The sequence below is a fragment of the Cavia porcellus genome, unplaced genomic scaffold, assembly GCF_034190915.1.
Source record: "Cavia porcellus strain 051 isolate PalLab524CR breed Dunkin Hartley unplaced genomic scaffold, mCavPor4.1 scaffold_14, whole genome shotgun sequence".
NCBI classification, from domain to species: domain Eukaryota; kingdom Metazoa; phylum Chordata; class Mammalia; order Rodentia; family Caviidae; genus Cavia; species Cavia porcellus.
Window position 1 is genome coordinate 60,799,265 of NW_026947497.1, and position 22,576 is coordinate 60,821,840.

The 22,576-nt window shown below is 45.5% G+C and overlaps 1 protein-coding gene across 6 annotated transcripts in view; it reads right to left on the reverse strand.

Annotated features, from left to right (window-relative positions):
• Window positions 1-22,576, reverse strand: part of Ulk4 (unc-51 like kinase 4) — a 330,250-nt gene that overhangs the window by 55,873 nt on the left and 251,801 nt on the right. For 5 of the 6 annotated variants that reach the window (XM_063260957.1, XM_013160183.3, XM_063260954.1 and 2 more), the window contains exon 35: window positions 2,216-2,401. The exons of the other annotated variant lie outside the window; for it this stretch is intronic. In XM_063260957.1, coding sequence (XP_063117027.1) covers window positions 2,216-2,401 — 186 coding nt within the window. The remainder of the gene's footprint in view (window positions 1-2,215; window positions 2,402-22,576) is intronic. 6 annotated transcript variants of the gene reach the window in all.

Here is a 22,576-nt window from a genome sequence, read left to right on the forward strand (position 1 = left end):
ACCCTTTTCATTCTTCAGCGTGCTGGTGAAAATCACTTTAGGAAGTCACTGTCCTGAGATTGGGACATTAACAGAAATGTCAAGGACCAGAAGAACAATGGATCAGAAACGGCATCCAGAAATGATTCCCGTGGCCAAACCTGGGATTGAATCATTTCTGATAACAACAAAGGGATAAGATAAAAACATAACAGATGCCAAAAATGTAAAGCCACCTGAATGCCCCTTGATGGATGGACAGAGCTATGAAAATACATACAACGGAATGCTCTCCATCCTCAAGACAGAGGGAAATCTGGACACAAGTTTTCCGTGTGGATGAACCTTAAAGACATTACACTAAGTGCAATAAGCATAGCTAAAAGAATAAATGCTGCAGGACGGGGCACTGAGGAGTCATCAAATTCACAGAAAACAGAAAACAGAGCAGCAGTTTTCTGGAGGCGGGGTAGGGTGGTGGAGGTGTCCAGTGGGGACCAAGCTTCCACTAGGAAAGATGAAAGAATTCTGAGCTGGATGGCGGTGCTGATTCAAGTTGGCATCCTTAATGCAACTGACTTGTGCACTTAAAATGGTTAGACCTTAAACATATTTGGCCATAATAAAAGCCGGAAAGAATAAGCACGATGGAATCCATGCTTTGGCATGGGCCGTGACCACCCCCATCTGCCATCTCCACACTGCAGAAGCCACCAACTGTGACCCTTGATGGCCCCAGGACTGCAGGGCTTATGGACCTTCAGGGACCTTTATGTTGTTGGACGACACCTACGCTGGTTAATCTTAACCGACACCTTAACTGGATGAACCTTATCTCACGGTAGAAGTTGAAAGTCTGGAGAACTGCTGTTAGGAAGTGAGGGTCTGAACAGTTAGATGGGGAAAGCAGTATCAAATCAAGACTTTCACTTGCCGTGAATCATCAGAAAATGAAAGAAGCCCTGAAAAGAAAATAATCACCTCCCTGGTGACTTGGAGTCATCTCACCTCAAGATACACCGTCCCAGCAGTGTCTGGCCCACACTCCGGAAATCACACAGACGCAGTGTCATGCCAGCCCGCAGGCAAGGCTCCATCGGTAGCATTTGGGAGGGGAAGGGATGGCGCAGAAGCGCAACAGCACAGCCAGGAAGGAAAAGACCTCCCGCCCTTCGAGTTCCAGTACCGCCACGCGTCACCTAGACTCAGCTGCACCCATCTCTCATCAAGTTCACATCTAAGTACAACTCCGGGGTGCAGTGCAGCTGCCACGTGGCTGGCCAGACACAGGCTCTCCAGTGGACACACCAGCAGACCCGAGGGTGACCATGACCCCTCCTTCCTTAATGTCAACACAAGCTGCTGGAAGCCACGGCCTCAAAATCAGCCAATAGATTTACTCTGGAAAGAAACCAAGCCAGTCATCCAAGCACCTCCAAAACATATCAGCTGTATACATCCTTAAAATAAAAAATGAAGTACACTGGGCGGTAGAGAAAGATTTTCCTTGAACGCTGGGTGCTGGAAGCATCGAGTGGCAGAAACATACATTCTGCACTCATACAGAGTTAAAACAGCAACAGCACACCGTTAAACCAGGTGATCTCAGTCAGCACCACTATTAAGGAGGAAACACATCACAAGCTCCCCGGCTAGGGGCTGAGAAGGACTAGCCATCACCCAGGCCAGGCATAGGTCTGGGGACAGGGAGCAGCAGGGAGACCACACAGAGGCAGATGCTGCAGGCAGCACCGCCGGCCGGTGTTCCGCAATGTCAGGCAAAACAGACGGGGCTGCGAAGTCTTCCATACTACAATACAATTCAGACTGCATCTCACCCTCAAGAAACAGCACAGGAGTCACTGTGACAGTGGGCAGCACTGGAGAATGGACAGCAGCATGGCAGGATAACTGAGTCCACGTCACACTGCTCAGGCCTGATGACACAGGCAAGCACTGAGCACCTTTCCAAGGAAATACACTGCGTCCACTGAAGGGCATGGGGTGCAGTTTCCAGAACTTTCTCTCAAGGGGTTGAAGGGGAAGTTGTGAACCTGCAGGCAGCCGGACTCTCACCCTTGTCAGCAGCAGGGGCCACACGGAACGACCACTGGGAGTTGTCCACTGCTCTTGTGACTTTTCTGGTCCCAACCGTCACTCCCTTCACATGGCTACATCCTCCACGTGGCTGCCCCACCCACAAGCTGCCCACCCCATCGGCACCTGTGGGACTCACCATCCTCCTGAGGGTCCGCAGCAGAAGCTTCTGGTCCTTCGGGTCCTTCAGGGAGGACAGTGCATGAGCGAAGCTCTCTGCATTCTCAGGAGAGAGGCTGTCCGGGATCTCCCCACCATACAGCTGAACCAGCACCGACAGACACTTAGAGGAGACCTCAAAAACCTCCGGGTCCTCGCTGGGAAGCTGCAAGTGAACAGCAGGGTATAAAGCTGACCGGCACCGCCCAGGGACCGCAGCAAGCTAATTGAGGAGAAAATCTAACCGGCTGGGTACTTTCTTGAATGCATCTTTCCAAAAGTGACACAGTAGCTCAAATAAGGAAATAGCACCAGGGTGGAAGAGATCCTGCAGCTGCTCTTTAATCCACAGGGAGGAACGGCCTGCGGCTAGTGGAAGGTCACTCTGTGCTTTACGGGCACATCTGATATGTGTGAGGACGGGTGTGTGCTGAGGCGGCCTGGTTGTGTCACGGGTGTGACAGGCCAATTCACACAGCAGTTTCTTTTGGGTTCCAGTTTACCCATCACTTATCCAGAAGAAACCTACCTCCCGGGTGACATTAAGGACATTTTGGTCTACACCCAAGTCATTATTGACTAAATGAGAAGCAGTACATTGCTTTTCTAGGTATTAAAAGCTATACTATGAAATACTAATCACATCATAAATACGCATATTAACAATTTTAAGATTTTTGTAACCGTTTTATTGAGATGTAACTTTCTAACACCACACAAGCGACCCAAAGTGTGATTTCATCAACTGTTTTTAAGCACACTTACAGCTGTGTGGCTGTTACCATGGTCAACAGTTCCACACTGTGCCAGGCACTGGTCGCTGCAAATAACCTTTCTGCTTCCTGGGAGCCCCTGAGAAGAGGTGCTCCAGCCTGCTCGCGGGGCTGCTCTGCTTTCCGTCTCTGTGGATTGGCCTACTTCAGACACTCTGACAAATAAAACTCCTTCCACCACCCGGTTCCTCTTTCCTTTTGAACAATTTCTTCCCATTTTGTAATATCTATTGTATATCTTGGAACTTATTCTTTCAGCTTCTCACACCAGGTAATCAATGTGTTTACGCATGTGAATTCCATTTATTTCACTTAGGAGTATGGTCCTAAGTTGCATCTATTGACCTACAATGTCTCAAGTTTACCCTTCTATATGGCATAGTAATACTCTGTTGTACTAAAAAACTCCACATCACTTTTATCCATTCCTCAGTAGATGGGCATCTGAGCTGTTTCCAAGATCTGGCTATTAGAAAATGTGCTGCTATAAATACAGGTGCTCATGTATCACTCTAGTAGGATGTTTTGGGGTTTTTTTGTTGTTGTTATTGTTGGTTTTTTTTGTTTTTTTTTTTTTTTTTTGGTCTTTTTTTGAGACAGGGTCTCGCTATGCAGTTCAGGCTGGCCTTGAGCTCACTTTGTAGCCGAGGCTGATCTCGAACTTGCAACAATCCTCCTGCCTCAGCCTCCCAAGTGCTGGGATTACAGGCATGAGCCACCACACTCGGCTTAGTATGATGTTTTTAATTCTTCCAGGAAGATACCCAGAAGGGGAATACCTGAGTCACACGGGAGCTCCTAGGTTTTTTTTGGAAATTTCTATACTGATTTCTACAGTGGTTGCAACAGTCTACACTTTCACTAACAGTAGAGAACAGTTCCTTTTTCCTTCTAGCATTTGTTATTGATTTCTTGATGTTGGCCATTCTTTCTGGAGTGAGATGGAATCTCAGCATTGCTTTAATTTGCATCTCTCTAATAACCTGTGATGTTGAACATTTTTCCATATATTTATTTGCCATTTGTATTTCTTCATCTGAGTGTGCATTCATCTCAGATGCCCATGTTTTTTGATTGGGTCTTTAAATTGGGGGGGGGCTAATTTTTTGTAAGTCCTTTGTCTGAAGGACAACTAACTAACTAAAATTTTTCCCACTCTGTGGGTTGCCTCTTTTCTCTGTTGGTGATTTGTTATGCAAAAGCTTTTTAATAGTATGAAATTCTAGTTATTGATTCTTTGTATTATTTCCTGTCAACTGGGGTTTTGTTCATGAAATCTTTGCCTGCATCTATGTCTTCAAGAGTTCTGCCTATTCTCTTTCATCAGATTTAGTGTTTCTGTTTTAATATTTAGATCTTTGGTCCATTTTGATTTTATTTAAGTTAAATTATCAGTTAAATTATCATTATTTGAAGATGGCATGATACTCTACAAAGAACATCCCCAAAACCCACCAAAATATTTGTAGATTTAATAATCAAATTCAGTAGTGTAGCTGAACACAAAATCAACACTCAAAAATCAGTAACATTCCTGTACACAAACAAAAAACTCAGTGAGAGAAATCAGGGAATCACACCCTTCACAATAGCATCAAAAAAATGAAATACTTAGGAATCCATCTAAAAGTAAAAGATTATGCCCTGAAAGTTACAGTACTCTGAAAAAAGAGACTAAAGAGGATATGAGAAAATGAAGAGAGTGCCCTTGCTCATGGTCAGGAGGAACACAGTGAAATGCCCATTCTCCCAAAATTGCTATGCAGATTTAATGCAATCTCAGTCAAAATACCATTAGCATACCTCACAGAACTACAGAAAACACTCCTAAAATTCATCTGGAACCAGAAGAGCCTTAGAATAGCCAAAACAATTCTCGGCAACAAAGGCAAGGCAGGAGACATCACAATCCTTGATTTGAAATTATATCACAGAGCTACTGTGATAAAAACAGGTTAGCATGGTACTGGCAAAATAAAACAGACCTGAGGATCAATGGAATAGATTAGAGGAGGCAGAAACCACCCCAGACACACTCAGTCAAAAGTTTATCTTCCATAGGGGCCAAACATGTTCACTGGAGGAAAGATAGCCTCTTTAATAAATGGTGCTTGAAAAACTGGCTCCCACATGCCAATACTAAAATTAGACCCACGTCTAGCATAACATGTTAAACTAAAATCAATTTCTTGATAGTATGCCTTAAAGCATAAAATAGTTTTTAAAGCATAGTTTTTTTTTTAAATTTGGGGGGTGACACATACGATTTTTGCAACATTATCTATCTATGTGCTCTAAGGTCCTGAAATTTATGTTACGTATAATTTTAGCTCAGGCTGACATTGTAGGTCCCTCTGGAATTAACTTTGAGTGGGTGTGAGAAGTACATGTGGATTTTGCATATGAATTAATCTTATTCTATAGGTTCATATGCCATTGTGAGAGGCAACAGAGGGATCCTACAGAGGCATCACCCAGTTTCCCTAGTCGAAACACTGTGTAAGATAAATACAGAACCGTTCCACAGCCAGGAAATTAACCTTGATCAACCATCAACCTTACTCTGATTATACTACTTCACTAGTATCATGTGTGTGCACATGCGTGTGTGTGTGTATGTAGCTTCATGTGGCTGCACCACGTATGTGGTTTTGCTGACAATGACAACCATGAAGAAACCGCATGGCAACAGCTACCTTTTCCCACTTCCACCTTGAAAAGCTGGTGATGTTAATCTGCCTGCCATTTGTCATTTCAAGTGAGTCACATCAATGGAAGCACACAGCCCGTATGGCTTTGTTCATGTGGCATGATTTCTCTTGAGATTGATCCATAGTTTTATGTGTATCAGTAACTTATTTTTCCTTATGAGTAGAATCCCATTTTATATATAGATGCATCAGCATTCACTTGCCTCTTACAGGAAATCTGGAGCTTATTATGTTTATATCTGGAGGGCTCCTGAAGCCCCATGCACTCAGAGAAAGACTTCAGGAAGGCAAGCAAATCACGGGGCGGGGGGCCTGTAGCTAAATGGGGGTTAGGAATGGGGTGTGTGACCTGTTAGGGTGCATCTGCTTCCTGGGCTCCCCCTTTGTGTCTGTGCTCTCTGTCCTCTGCTTCCTCACAGCCATGAGGTAAGTGACGTCCTCCACCAAACAACCCATCATGTGCTTCCTGCCCTGGAGTCAGCTGACTGAGGACCAAACCTGTGAACCAGAACCACCTGCCCTCCTTTGTGTTGTGGGTCTCAGAGGTAAGAAGTGACTAAGACAGAGCTACTCTAAGTAAAACTACTGGGAGGATTCGTCCAGGCTTTTGTATGAACAAAAAGTTTTGCTCTTCTGCAAACTCTGTGCTTAGTCTTAGTTTTTTAAGAAAGGGCCAGCCCATCTCACTTTACATTTTCAGCACCAGTGCGTGAGTGGTCCTGTGTAACACACCTGCACCAGCAGCATGTGCTGCCACAATTCCATCCCAGCCACTCTGACGGGCTGGTGGCGATGCCTCACTGTAGTTTTCACTTACATTTCTCTACTGATAACTGACAGTAAGCATCTTTTATTTATTCTCTTTCTGTCCTTTGTGAATTGGATGTCTACTGTTGATATTTGGAAGTTCATTATTCTAACAGAACTCTTCACACTTACGCGGTTTGCAAATATTTTCTCCCAGTCTGCAGTTTAGCTTTTCGACCCACTTGTTTTAATCTTTAGCAAAGAAATTCTGATGTTCAATTAGTTGATCTCATGTCTTAAGAATTGTGCTTTTGGTGCCAAGTTCAGAAATTCTTTGCCAAACCTTTAATATCAATGACTTTCTCATGTATTTTTCCTAAAGGTTCATAATGTTATACTTTACATTCAATTCATTTCATTTGAGGTTTTATCTATGTATGAGGTTTAGAAGAACAAGTGTTTTTGTAGTTTGGTCACCGATTATCCACCTGCTCCAGCGTCATTCATGAAAAGCCACTTTCCCTCACTGAATGACTCTTCCACGTTTGCTAAGCGAAGCCAGTGAAACCTGCATGGCCACCTCTGGGCTCTGCCCTGTCCCGCTGACCAAGGCGTCTGCCTCCCTCGAGCACACCATGGTGCAGCGATAGAGAAGGATGAGCTTTGACTTCAGGCGGGCTGCTACTTCCCAACTCCTTTTTCAAAATTATTTTCGTTATTCTGGGGCCTGTGCCTTTATGCATTTTAGAATAAACTTGACTACGGTTTGCTAAAAAAAAAAAAAAAAAAAAAAAAAAAAAAAAAACCACCTGGCTGGAATTTTGACAGGAATTACACTAAACCCCTAAGCATAAATTTGGAGAAAATCAAATTCTCTTTTCTAAGTTCAGTCTTCTAATTTGTTTGGTTCTTCTTTCTTTGCTTTGTAGTTGCATACTGTATATTTTAAACGGTACTGAGACCCAACAAATTACAATATTTAATATAGTTTTGAGGAATTTGATTTTTGCTTATGGATGTTGTACCATGCAAACTTGTCAACTTCACTTACTAAGTCCAGCAGTAGTTTCATAGACTCCTTATACTTTTCTACATATACAATTATGTCATCTATAAATGAAGATAGTTTTGTTATCTCTTTTCCAAGTAACACGCCTTTTATTTTCCTTCCCGATTGCTTGGTTAGACTTTTTAGAACTATGTCAAATAAGACTGGGAGGGACAGCCTTCCTTTGTTCCAGTCTTGGAGGGAAAAGGATGTAGTAATCACTAGGAAGTACGATGCTGATAGTCGATTTTTCATAGCTGTTCTTTATCAAGTTGAAGTGATTCATTCTCTAATCCTACTTTAATGAGACTTTTTACCATAAATAAATACTTTTGCAGTGTTAACTGCTATTATTGTGTAGTATTTCTTCCTTAACCTATTAACACGGTAGAATGTGCTTCATTTGCCTAGGATGCATTATGTATTGGTGAGTATTTCCTGGGCATTAGGAAAAATATGTAGTCTGCTATTGCTGGGTGCAGTATTCTACATAAGTCAACTGTTTCCTGCTGGTTAACTGTATGGTTCAATTTTTGAATTTTTTAAAATATTTCTCTGTCTAGTCACTTTACCAATTGTGGAAAATGGGCTTTCAATTTCCCACCTGTATCTGTTGTCTATTTTTCCTTCATGTATTCTAAGATTGTGTGCTATACATAATTTTACATTGTTCTTCATGTCAGTGGATTGACATTTTTATCACAAGGCCATAAACCTTTCTATCTCTAGTAATTTTCTTTGCTCTGAAGTCTACTTATCTAACATCAATATGGCCATTTCTGCTTTTAAAAATTAGTATTTACATGTCTTTTACCCTTTTGCTTTCAATCTGACAATATTGTAAAATTGTAAAATTGAACAATATTTGAAGTGAGTTTCTCACAGGCAGCATGCTGCTGGGTCAAATTTTGTCATCTGCTCTGCTGTAGTTTGAATGTGTCCCTCAAAGTCTGTGCTGAGAGTTTAGCATCCAATGCAGGAGGCGGACAAAGGGCTCCTTGTATTAAGGCCACATGGACTTTGCCTTCCTGAAAAGACTAATGCTGCCCCTGTCAGAGTGGCTTCTTTACGAAAGCACGAGTTCAGGCAGTCTCTTGCTCTGTCAACCTCTCTTTGCCGTCTGTCATGCCATCACACAGCAGAGTGGCCCCCAGTCTTGGACTTCTCAGTCTCCAGTCCATGAGCCAATAGATGTTTTCTGTTATTAACTACCTAATCTGCAGTACTATGTTATAGCAGCACAAAATGAACTAAGACACACACTAACTACTGCTATCATTTAGTTGACGATTTAGACCATTTACACTTAAGAAAAATGTTGCCGTACTAGGACCTAAAGCTAATGTACAATTTTACTAGATGTCTTCTCTTTGCTTCCCATTCCCCATTATTTTTCACTCTGTAATTTTTCACCATCCTGAGGGTTACTTCAACATTTCATTTTTCCAATGACAAAGTTTTGTTTACGCCCTGTGATAGTTTCCTAGGGCTGCCATAATGAAGCACCAAAAACTGAGCAGTATTACGAACAGAAATTTATCATCACACAGTTCTCAAGCCTGGAAGCCCAAAACCAAGCTCCTTCTGAAGCTCAGGAGAAATCCTTTTTGCTTTTTCCTAGCTTCTCATGACTTACCTGTTTCCCTTAGTTTGCAGCCATGTAACTCCAGGCTTTACCTCAGTGACCACACAGTGACCACAGCAGTCGATGTCCTCACCTGGCCATCTTCTCATAAGGGCCACTATACAGGCTGGGAGTCTTCCCGCCTGGAGAATACCCATTTCACCAGGAAGCACCATCACACACTGAAGTAGGGGTTAGGACTTCACCACTACCTTTTCTTCTTCTTCAGCCAGAGACACAGTCTGACTCATCACACTTCCCACCAGCTTTGCTGCTTCTCTTCCCAGCTACCTCCTTTCACCTCGGACTTTCAGCACCTTGCTGTAAAGCATCCTCAAATGTCTACTTTTCAGTTTTCTATTCCATAAATGGAAAATCTGGCAGATCACCATAGCAGACGGCATGCACTTCTCTGCATTTGTGCCTGTCTTTCCAAGTGGCTTCTGCTGTCTGCTCTCCGTGTTCACCTTCTGTGCCTTTCTAGGGCTCCCCAAAGCTGCATCCCTGCATTACAAGTCACCTCAGACAAACAGCTCACTCTCTGTAGTGCAGGTCCTCAATCCTGATGTGGAACCAAGAGGAGCAATGCACAGGAAGGCAGAGTGCTCAGCATTCTGGAAGTTGATCACCAGTGAGCCTGCAGTGTTTGGGACCTCCATCCACCTCCACCCGGTGGAGTCAGCAGGTCTTCTGCAGCTGCTCCTGCCATCTGGTTGGTTTCCTCTCACGTACACTCTGGGTGATAGGTCTCCTCACTATTTCAGTTCAATCCCATCTGCTTGCCATCATCCAGTAATTGCACAAAATTTCTTTTCCATTAAAACTTCTCTTTCTGTTTCCCTAGCACTGTAAAATGTACCTGATCCACTTGATCCATTTAATAATTATGCACAGATGTGGGTATTAAGTGAGATGCACACACTCAGGCTTCTACTTCAATCCAAAATTCTTCATTTTGGGCATAATTTTCCTTCATTGTTCATATAATTGTAGTGCATTTATCCTAAGTATTCTTTTCAAGGGCAGTTATTTGTATCCTTATAAATCTCAAAATATCTGTCTTAGTTTTTTGTTTCTTGTTGTGCCAAAGAAAATATTGGAGAGGTATAAATTTTTCCATCTACCCTGAAATAACAGGGAAAAGATATTTTCAACTAGCAGACAAATGCACCAAATAATGATTTTTAAGACACTGGATACCAGTTGCTGAAACGCAGTCAACTCCAGCCTGGGCAGGGGACAGAATCAGATTATAAACCTCAGTGAGGTCTCCTTGAAGGAAGGGACAGAGGTGGATCTCCTTAAGATGAGCAGACAGAGCACAGACCCCAGAAGAACAGACAACTGGCACAAAGGACAAAGTACCAGAGAGAAGCAAGTCAAGGCTCACTCTCGAAGAAACTACCTGCCAGCCTATTACCCACTACAGAAAACAAATTCATGGCTAAAAACATTCCCACAAAAAACCCAGGCCCAGGTGACTTTACTGGTGAATTCTACCAAACATTTAAGAGAGAGGTGACATCAATTCTACACAAACTCTCCCAGAAAAATTAAAGGAAACACTCTCAAATATACTCTATGGGATCAGTATTGCCCTAATTCCATAATCAGACAAAGAAAGGACCTGAAAATAAACTACAGGTCAGTATCTCCTATGAATGTAGATGTAAAACTCCAAACAAAATACTAGCAAACCAAAACAGCAACCTACTGAGTCTTGTAAACCATGATCAAATGGAATTCATACAAGACTGCAGGGTAGCTGAACATCTGAAAATCAGTATTAAGAGACAATAGAGAAGTAAATCATCACAGTCCTCCTGTGGTCATGAAATAAGCATTGGGTAAAATTAAACCACTTCTGTGATAAAAAAAAAAAAGGCTCAAATGTTGGGAGCCGCAGCCCCGAGCCCGGTCGCCTCACTTGGCGGACGTGAGGCCTGTAGTAAAGAGTGAGGCCTGAGGTAGATTACCCCTCCCATCGAATATGTTAGTTTCCTGCTTACCGCGTAAACAACCCGCTCAACAATATAGTCTGCCTGGCAACTGATGATGTTAGCCAATCAGCTTGCCTTGCTTACTTTAACATGATTGGACACTGTACCCGTATATATACCGGTGCCATCCCTGGGCGGAAGTAGAAGCCAGGTAGAAGCCCGGAAGTAGAAGCCCAGAAGGAGCCGCAGAGAGCGGACCGATAGAGGCTTCGGGGCAGACTGAAGCACAAGAGGAGCCGCGGAGAGCGGACCAAAGGAGGCTTCAGCTGGGAGAACCCAGGGCAGGCTGTACGGAGAAGAAAAATAAAAAGAAAAGGTTGTCCACTACCAGATTTTGTCGTGTGTCCTTCCTGCCGGCCGGGAGCGGACATCGACATTTGGAGGCCCGCCCGGGGACTGATCACCCCCGCGACGTGGAAGTGGACAACGCTCCAGTACAGAGCTGCGAGACAGGTGAGTTGGGGATAAGCCTGGGCTCTGGGTGGCGCGCACCTACAGGGCTTTTAGACTCCCCTCAGGCTCACGCGTAAGTGGCGGATTCCTTGGGCCTCACGCGGTGAGTAACATATTAAAAGATGGGAAACATGTTAGGTAGCAACACTAAGAGCGAGGGTGGTTGTGGAGAAAGCTCTCAAGAGCTTACAAAAGTACGCAGGGTATCTGAGCAGGCCCAGTCAGGGAGCTCCCGAGAGGGGTCCGTCAAGGGGAACAAGGATGCTAAGGAGGAGGACGGGGCTCTAGCCTCGGAGTCGTCTGACTCCGAGGACGAGGGAAAGTTGAATGGCAAGGAGGCCAAAGAGACCAGCTGTCAGGAGCCTAAGTCGCTCAATAAGGAGTCGCAGGGTTCTTTTCCAGCGTTGCCCCGCGAATTGCGCTCTGCTCAACCTGGTCTGCGGAGGAGTAGAGAGCTCCTGAGTGCGCCCCGGCGCGAGAGGGAGGCGGTCCCTCGCCACGAGGCGGCCGCCTGGGAGCTCCCTCCCCTTTCGCCAGAACAGGAAGTGATGCACGGGCCCCCATTTTCCGCCCAATCACGGCCGCTGTCTTATGCTCCGCCACCGGCGGGTCGGTATTTTTACAGGCGGCTTTGGCAGGGGGGACACTTGTCTCATGAGGTACATCCACCTGGGATAGATAGTGGCCCCTACGGGATATTTCCTGTACAAGTAGCTATGGGCCAGGGACGCAATGTATGGGAGCCTTTTGAGATAAAGCAGATTAGAGAACTTAAAAATGCAGTTACAACCTTTGGGCCGACTGCGCCTTACACCATTGCCATGCTGGAGAATCTGTCTTCTGGGCCCCTCACCCCCGCGGACTGGATTCAGCTGGCAAAGGCCTGTCTGCCCTCGGGCAGTTACCTGGATTGGCGAGCCTGGTATGCAGAGTTCTCTGCCGAGCAGGCTGAGAAAAACGCCAATCGAGGAAACCGGGGGTGGAACAAGGAAATGCTTATGGGAGAAGGTCGGCACGCTGATGACCAGACCCAGTTCCCCGGCGCTGTCTATGAACAAATCAATGCCATAGGGCTCCGCGCCTGGAAGCAAGTAAGTGGTGCCGGAACAGCCTCCTTGTGTCTTTCAAAAATAATTCAGGGTACCACAGAGCCATTTGTTGACTTTGTGGCCCGAATGCAAGATGCTGCCGATAAGATATTTTCTGATCCGGGAGTGGCTCAACCGCTGGTAAGACAGCTGATTTTTGAGCAATGTACAAAGGAGTGCAAGGCAGCGATAGCTCCTCATAAGAACAAGGACCTCAATGCCTGGATTAGGATATGCAGAGAGATAGGGGGGCCGCTCTCCAACTCGGGAGTGGCTGCTCTCCTGGCCGCGGCTGTACAGCAGAGGGGACCTCGCGGGTTAGAAGGGGAATGTAAGGCTAAAGGGTGTTTTGCCTGCGGGGAGCCAGGACACATTAAACGTCACTGCCCAAACAATGCAGATGCTAGGCCTCGCCCTAGGAATGAAGAACCATATGTTTGTGGGCGATGCAAGAAGGGATCACACAAAGCTGAGGAGTGTAGGTCGGTCTTTGATGCTCAGGGCAACCGTATTTGTGGACAAGATGCTAGAGAGCCAAAAAACGGCCAGAGGGGGCCCCCTTCGAAGGCGGGCCCCCGCCCCAGAGACAGGACAGCTCAGGGTGGCAGCCTTCAACAAGGGCCACCCCTGGGTCAGCAGGTGTGGACCTCAGTGTCGCCTCAGGACTTATATTAGTGCCTGATATGGGTGTTCAAGTGGTTGAAACCACCTTTAAGGGACCGTTACCCGAAAATTCCGTGGGTCTGGTGATCGGGAGATCCTCCACGGCCCTTCGGGGTCTCACAGTAGTCCCGGGGGTCATAGACTCAGACTACACAGGACATATTAAAATTATGGTTCAATCTCTTGTGGGTACTATGGTAATTAATAAAGGAGACAAGATAGCGCAGCTCTTGCTGCTCCCCAGTCTCCACAAGAGATTTCCCTCAAAGCAGAAAATTAGAGAAAGTCAAGGTTTCGGTTCCTCAGGGGAAGTCTTTGAGGGACTCCATATGACACTTGATAAAAGGCCCATGCTCTCACTTAAGGTCAATGGCAAGAATATAACAGGGCTCCTAGACACAGGAGCTGACCGTTCCATTATCTCCAGAAAGGATTGGCCTTCCAACTGGCCCACCAACACTGCAGATAACACGCTGCAGGGCCTGGGGATGGTGTCAGCTCCTCAGGTTAGTGCTTCAACCCTGCTCTGGTGCGATGAGGAGGGTCATCAGGGCCATTTCCAACCGTTTGTGTTGCAGTTGCCAGTGTCTCTATGGGGAAGGGACATCCTCACTCAGATGGATGTCACGCTTACGTCAAACTGCTCCCCCCAGGCTAAGGATATACTCAGGAACCAGGGATATACCCCCGGCAAAGGCTTGGGCAATGCCCTACAGGGTCGGACATCCCCAATACCAGTAGAAAACAAAAAAGGTAGGCAAGGATTGGGTTTTTCTTAGGGGCCGCTGAAGAAGCTCTCCTACCCACTTCGATCAAAATCACCTGGAAATCAAATGATCCGGTTTGGGTACCTCAGTGGCCCCTGCCTAAGGAGAAGCTATTAGCCTTGTCAGAAATAGTCAGTACACAACTCAGATTAGGACATATTAAGCCATCAACCTCCCCATGGAACACCCCCATTTTTATAATTAAGAAAAAGTCTGGCAAGTGGAGGCTGCTCCATGATCTAAGGGCGGTCAACGCGCAGATGCAGTCCCTGGGGGCGGTCCAGAGGGGGCTGCCAGCTCTCTCAGCCATCCCTCAGTCCTGGCCAGTTTATGTTATAGACCTTAGAGACTGTTTCTTCTCAATTCCCCTGCACCCAGAGGACACTCATAGGTTTGCCTTTACTTTGCCCACCATTAACCAAGAAAGCCCTGATCTCAGATACGAGTGGGTAACGTTGCCCCAAGGCATGGCCAACAGTCCCACTATGTGTCAGATTTACCTTGATTCCCTACTGGCCCCCCTACGAAAATCCTTTCCCAAGATAAGATGTATGCATTACATGGACGACCTTTTGCTCAGCGGCAGGGACCCAGACATGCTAAATAATATGCTCAGCCAGTTGGTCGAGGCCCTGAGACAAGCTAATCTACATGTTGCCCCCGACAAGATTCAGGGAGGAGAAATGGTGACCTACTTAGGCGCGAGAATCTCCCCTATGCTAGTCTCTCCGCAGAAGGTCACCATTAGGACGGATGGCGTTAGGACCCTAAATGACATGCAAAAGCTATTGGGAGACATTAATTGGATTAGGCCATATTTACATATACCAAATTCAGATCTCAAACCCCTGTTCGACCTTCTGAAGGGAGACCCAGATATAGCCTCCCACAGGAGGCTCACTCCTGAGGCAAGAGCTGCCTTACAGAGAGTAGAGGAAGCCTTAGGTGGGGCTACCTTACACAGAATTGAACCAGGGCGACCCTTTGATGTCTGTTTGCTACAGACTAGTCTACAGCCTACAGCGGTGATTTGGCAGAAAGGACCACTACTGTGGATACACCCTAAGGTCTCACCTGCAAAAGTCATAGAGCATTACCCGGAGGCAGTCGCTTCATTGGCCCTTGAAGCGCATGATAGAGCTGTCCAACATTTTGGCTCAGGACCACAAGCCATCCGAGTACCCTATACCGCCAGCCAGATCAAGACCCTGGCTGCCTGCATAGATACTTGGGCCATTCTGAGATGTGTTTTCCATGGGGATATAAACAATCAATACCCTAAAGACCCTATCTTGTCATTTGTCACTCAGCACCCTATAATTTTTCCAAAGGTTACTGCCTCTGAGCCATTAGTCCCAGCAACTACAATATACACAGATGGCTCCAAGACGGGGATAGGCGCCTATGTGATCCTAGGCAAGCCCCCGGTTACCATACAATTTGAACCAGATCAGCCTCAGGTGGTGGAACTGCAGATCGTTAAAATGATTCTTGAACGGTTCTCAGAGGCCATTAACATTGTCTCCGATTCTAGGTATGTGGTCAATGCTATGCAAGTGCTTGAGACTGCCGGTTTAATTAGATCCACTTCCACAGTGGCTGGACTGTTCCTGTCTATCCAGACATTGCTTCAGAACAGACACCATAAGGTCTTCACCACCCACATAAGAGCACATACATCCCTGCCAGGGCCTATGGCACAGGGGAATGCGGCTGCTGACACTGCCACTCGCCCGTTATGGATTTTTACCTTACTAACACCAATCGAGCGAGCCCGTGCCTTCCATGATAAATTTCATGTTAATGCCAGGACACTAGCAAACCATTTCCATGTTTCTAGAGCAGATGCACGAGATATCGTGCGACTATGTGACTCCTGTGCCACATACAAACCTGCCATACCGATGGGAGTAAACCCTCGAGGTTTGATCCCTGGTGATGTTTGGCAGATGGACATCACACATATACAGGAGTTTGGGACTCTTAAATATGTTCATGTTTCCACAGACACCTGTTCTCGCGTCATATTTGCAACAGCAGAAACAGGTGAAAAAGTGTCTAATGTGATCAATCATTGCCTGGCGGCTTGGGCCGCATGGGGCAAACCAAAAATATTAAAAACTGATAATGGACCAGCCTATATAGGCAAAGCTTTCAATGAGTTCTGCAAAATGATGGAGGTTCAATTAAAACATGGTATCCCATACAATCCCCAAGGTCAAGGAATCATTGAGAGGGCTCATAGAAGCCTCAAAGAAATTTTACAAAAACAAAAAGGGGGAGTAGGCCAAGGCCTGGCCCCAAAGGCACGATTATCCATGGCACTATTCACACACAATTTTTTAAATTTAAATAATGATAATCGCTCCCCAGCTGTGGAGCACTGCAACCCTTCCCCCAACCATAAAGGGTGGGTGAAGTGGAAAGATGTCCTGACAGGACAATGGATGGGCCCGGATCCGGTAATCAGCTGGAACCGAGGCGCGGTTTGTGTTTTCCCACAGGAATCGGGACGAGAACCACTGTGGATACCGGAGAGACTGACACGGGCAACAAAGCCCTCGACTGAAGATCAGACCTGCCCTACTGGAGATCCATCACAGACCAACCAATAAGATGAATAGAAATAGCGGTAGCCCGAAATGGACAAGAAGATCCTCAGGCATATGCATGGCTTGCTCAATTGGCCCACGACCGAGTCTAGATATGGCGGGCATCCCTCATTCTCCTCCATAAGGTGACAATACACAGCAGGGTAGGTGAGTCAATGACGGGTAAGAGCGTGCCTCCCCAGCACGACTCGACCTAAGCCAGGCCCTACCCCATCCTGCACGTAAGCCGCTGGACTGTTAGATGCTGCCCAGGTCTAAATTTCTCTCCGAGGGGATTTCTTTACGGAGAGGAAATGAGTGCAAGCTTGTGTGCATCCAGGTTCCGTCCAGTTTGTGCCTGGCCCTAGAAAAAGGACGAGGGCCTCAGGGCCTTGGCAGACCATGGGACGGCCGACCAGGGTCTAAGCCAAGGACCTACGGTGGGCCTACGCATAGGGCATAAGCCTCTGCACCCAGTCCAGGAAGGGCTACGATGCGCACATTCATAAAAAATAAAAAAGGGGGAGATGTTGGGAGCCGCAGCCCCGAGCCCGGTCGCCTCACTTGGCGGACGTGAGGCCTGTAGTAAAGAGCAAAGCCTGAGGTAGATTACCCCTCCCATCGAATATGTTAGTTTCCTGCTTACCGCGTAAACAACCCGCTCAACAATATAGTCTGCCTGGCAACTGATGATGTTAGCCAATCAGCTTGCCTTGCTTACTTTAACATGATTGGACACTGTACCCGTATATATACCGGTGCCATCCCTGGGCGGAAGTAGAAGCCAGGTAGAAGCCCGGAAGTAGAAGCCCAGAAGGAGCCGCAGAGAGCGGACCGATAGAGGCTTCGGGGCAGACTGAAGCACAAGAGGAGCCGCGGAGAGCGGACCAAAGGAGGCTTCAGCTGGGAGAACCCAGGGCAGGCTGTACGGAGAAGGAAAATAAAAAGAAAAGGTTGTCCACTACCAGATTTTGTCGTGTGTCCTTCCTGCCGGCCGGGAGCGGACATCGACACTCAAACAATTAGGAAAGACAGAAACGTTCTCAACTTATGAAGGATATCATCTACCAAACCTTACAGCCAACCTACTCAAGAGCAAAGAGTAAATTTCTCCCCTTTAGATCATGTCTCTTGACTCTTGTCTCTTTTCATCATCATTCTAGTAGAGGTTCTAGCTGGGGAAATTAGGTAAGGCCAAGAAAGTTTTTAAAATCTAGAAAGAAGAAAAATTGTCTGTATTTTCAGGTGACATAATGTGCTGTACAGGAAAGTCCAAGAAAGCCAAGAAAGAAGCTTTTTAGAACTAATGAACAAATTCAACAAGTGTGCAGGATATAAAATATATTAAAAATCAACTGTCTTTCTACATACTAGCAATGACTAATCTGAAGTTGAAATTACAACTAAGTACTTATAATTGCATTAGAAAGAATATTTGAAAATAAAGTTAACAAGGCACATGTCATATACACCAAAACCTGAAAAAAAAACCACTGTAGAGACACTAAAATTAAAGAAATTCTTTATAAGTGGGAAAATATCGCATGTTCATGCATCAGACTTAAGACCACTGAGATGAAACACATCCCGAATTGTCCCATGGATCCAAAACAATCTCCATCAAAATTATAGCTATTGTTTTGCAGAAATTGATGAACTGATCTTAAAATTCATATGGAAACCCGCAAGAATAATGGAGGTAATATTAAAAAGGAAGAACAAACCTGAGGACTGAATTTCTAAATCCCCTGCACACCCAGCCACAGTAGGTCTGGTGTGAGACAGATTATAGTCCAAGAGGATGGCACACCAGGCCCTGAGACCAGCGTCTCCAGTAAAATTGGCTGGCTTTTGACGAGTGGGCCAAGGCAGTTCAGTAGAGGGGAAGCATCTCTGTCAGATGGTGTTCAGACGCCAGACCCTGTGTACTACAGCATGCAATCAGATCACAGATTTTTCTTAACTCAGAGTGGATGGAAACCAAGTTGTGGATGAGCCCCCAGCGGGGAGTCCTGGTGGCCTCGAGCTGGACCACACTACATTAGTGTGACTCATAGCAAGACACAAACAGTGAAGTAATGGTGAGCCAGACAGCAGCACAATTTACAATGCCTGTGTCATTGTGATGCCATTGAGCAAGTGACAAGACAACTCACAGCATAAAAAGTGAGACCCCGAGGGATGCATCTGACAACAGACAGAAGCGTCGCACACTGGGGAGAGAAATTCCCAGAACCTAAACACAGGTGGGGTGCAGCTTGCTCCACAGCCAGGCACCCTAGTACTGTCGCGGTGCCTCTTACAGCCGCATGCACCTGCAGATTCAATGCAGCCTCGAGCAAAATCATAGGTTTTTATTTTCTTTTTTAAGAAACTGCTAAGTTGGGCTGGGGATTTAGTTTAGCAGCATAAGTGCCTGCCTGCAAGCACACAGTCATGAGTTCAATCCCTGGTACCGGAAAAAAAATTTAAAAAAAGAAAGAAAGAAAGGATGGACGGACGGATGGAAGGAAGGAAGGAACTGCTAAGTCAATACTGGTATTGGAAGGAAATGCAAAGGACACAGGACCCCAATGCAGCCTGGACAAGAGGAACATAGAACAGACTCACCCGGGGCCCAGCATGCTTCCCCGAGCTGCATCGCTAGTCCTCCATACTTTTTATTTTGGGACAAGGTCCCACAAAGTCCCCTGGGATGGAGTGAAATTTTGATCCTCCTGCCTCAGCTTCTGGAGCAGCTGGGATCACAGGTGTGGGCCACTTGCCCCGTATGGACTGGCTTTGGGCAAGGTTCGGTGGCAGTGCAATGCACAAACAACATGTAAAAACATAAACTTCAATCCATGCCTTCTGTTTTTCACCAAAATGAATTCAAGGGGCTGGGGATTTAGCTCAGCGGCATAAGCGCCTGCCTTGCAAGCAGGCAGTCGTGAGTTCGATCCCTGGTACCGATAAAAAGAAAAAAGACCCCCCCCCCCAAAAAAAAATGAATTCAAATGAATGCTAGGCCTGAATATCACAGGGAATGCTGTACTTCCAAGAAAACACAGAGGAAAAGTTTTTCACCTTAGGTTGGGGAAAACTTCCTAGATGCAACTAAAAAGGCATGATTTACAAAAGGTAAAACTGATAAAAACTGACATCATATGAAGTAAAAACTGTTCTTCAAAATGGTCTCGATGATTAAATACTCCACAGAAAGTAGCTTTACCATGCGTCATGCATCACAAAGTGGCTCTTTAGTGCCCAGAGGAAAGTGCTCCTACAGACCTAAAACATCACCAGAAACATTTCCGTTTTGCCTGAGGAACCATCTCCCCTTTCTTGCTGCATACAGCACATAGGTGGTTTGTGTCCATTTCTCTCTGACAACTGAGACTCAAAAAGCAGCACCATGGCCAGCACCAGCCCCAGCCCCACCTGACGCTGTGTGGTTGCCCACAGACATGGCCTGTTCTACCTCCCTTGCATTTCTCCCATTTCCCACTTTACCTGGGGTTTCCAGGCTTACAGAATACTCAATCAGAGAAGCAGCAAATCACTTCAGCACGACTGTGGGCATCATGCATTTCCTGTCATCCTAACTCTCTCACACATTCCCCCTGGCCTCAAATGCACACCTGCACACGCACACTGGGAGACCTTCCTAAGAGACTTACACTTGATGTTTAAGAACCGCTTCAATGCAACTTAGAATCACAGTTGGACTGTTTAGTTCCCTTTAGTCAATTTATTTAACACATTTCAAAATCTTCCCCATTATACATTCTATTTAAAAAATTGCCCGGTACAGTGCTTTGTCAATAATTTTATGACTCTGTTTATTTTCAGAGAGGGACGAAGAAAGAAAAAAATGAACTATTAGGCACAGAGCTCCCAGCCCTGTGCACACTGCCCTCCGAGCCCCAAGACACCTGCAAGCCGACTTCCCACCTACTGTTTCCACAACTTCCCTGGGCAGCTCGCACCCACCTTGCTGGGGAGTGGATGCACACAGTCCCTGCAGTGCTGCTGCCTGGTCCCATCTAATACTGGTGCACTGTATTCTTTAGCATGGATGCCAGAGAGGACAGCAGCACCACCACCTGCCTGGCTCCGCTCAAGTCTGTGTCAATTGAAGCAGGAGTGTTTGAAAATCCTCCAGACAAGCTGAGAGTCCTCGCTGGTAACTCTGGAAGGGGAAACTCAGCTCCTCTAAAAAGCCACCCCAGCAGGACCGACGGGATTTAACTAGTTAGCACTCTACCAGGCAGTGGGACCCACAAACCGGAGAGGACCATATCAGCAGCGAGCTCGGGCACTGAGCCAGGGGACGGGGGGAGCCCTCAGGCCTAGCCGATGATGCTGCCTTCGGTCCCTGTCCCCTCTACATGTCATTGTCCTTAGGGTGCACTGGGGACAGCAGGCAGATGTGTGATAGCTGATGCCTCTCTGGTCCCCTGAATGTGCGCAAGCCCCAGGGACCCTCTTCTAGACGTCAGTGAGCCCAGGCCCCTGTGTCCCCTCGCTGCAGTCTCACACAAACAAAAAAGTCAAGAAGAGCATGGAGTGAAGTATTTCAGATCCTAAAGGAAAATGATTTCCAACCTAGAATGATGTACCCTGAAAAACTTCAAAATCGATGTACACTGAAAAACTTCAAAATCGACGGAGAAATAAGATACTTCCATGACAAAGAACAGTTGAAGAACTTCATGATCACCAAGCCAACCCTGCAAAGAATACTGAAAGACAGTTTAGATATACTTACATAAAACCACTAAACAAAGCAAACAATTAAACAGAATGGAAAGATAAAGATGCAACAGCAGAAAGATAACATATCAACAGTAAACCAACATATAACAGTTATAACCATTAATGTAAATTGTCTCAATGCACCAATTAAAAAAAAAACAGACCAGCAGAATGGATCAAGAAACAAAATCCAACCATATGCTGTCTACAAGAAATCCATCTAACCCAAAAGGATACTCACAGACTGAAAGTCAAAGGATGGAAGACAATACTTCATTCAACAGGAACCCAAAAAAAAAGCAAGGGTAGCTATTCTGTTTGCAGACAATGCGAACTTCAAACCAATAATGATCAGAAGAGATAAAGAAGGTCACTACATACTGGTTAGGGGAAAACTTCCAGAGGAAGAGATAACAATCTTAAATATCTATGCATCAAATTTCAGAGCACCCAGTTATATAAAACAAGTATTAACAGAAATAAAAACCCAAATTAGCAGTAATACAATTATAACAGGAGATCTTAACACACCATTGACACCAATGGACAGATCAACCAGACATAAAATCAGCAAAGAAATAAAAGAACTGAATCATACCTGTGAACAAATGGACTTGATAGACATATAGAGTATTCCACCCAACAACAACAGAATACACATTCTTCTCAGCAGTACATGGGTCATTCTCTAAAACAGACCATATATTAACTCACAGAACATACTTAAATAAATACAAAAGAGCTGAAATAATCCCTTGCATGTAATCGGAGCATAGCACTATGAAATTAGAAATTAATGATAAAAGAATACTGCAAAAATCCCACAAACACATGGAAACTGAATAACACACTCAAGTAATCAGTAGATCAAAGGGGAAATTAAAGAAGAAATTAAACAATACCTACAAACAAATGAAAACACAAATACAACTTACCGGAATCTGTGGGACGCAATGAAAGCTGTCCTCAGAAGAAAACTTATTGCACTGAGTTCCCACATCAGGAAAACAGAACAAATATAAATAAATAACCTGATGCTACACCTCAAACAGCTAGAAAAAGAAGAGCAAGTCAAGCCCAAAGCCAAAAGAAAAGAGGAAATCATAAAAATCAGAGCAGAAATCAATGCAATAAAGACT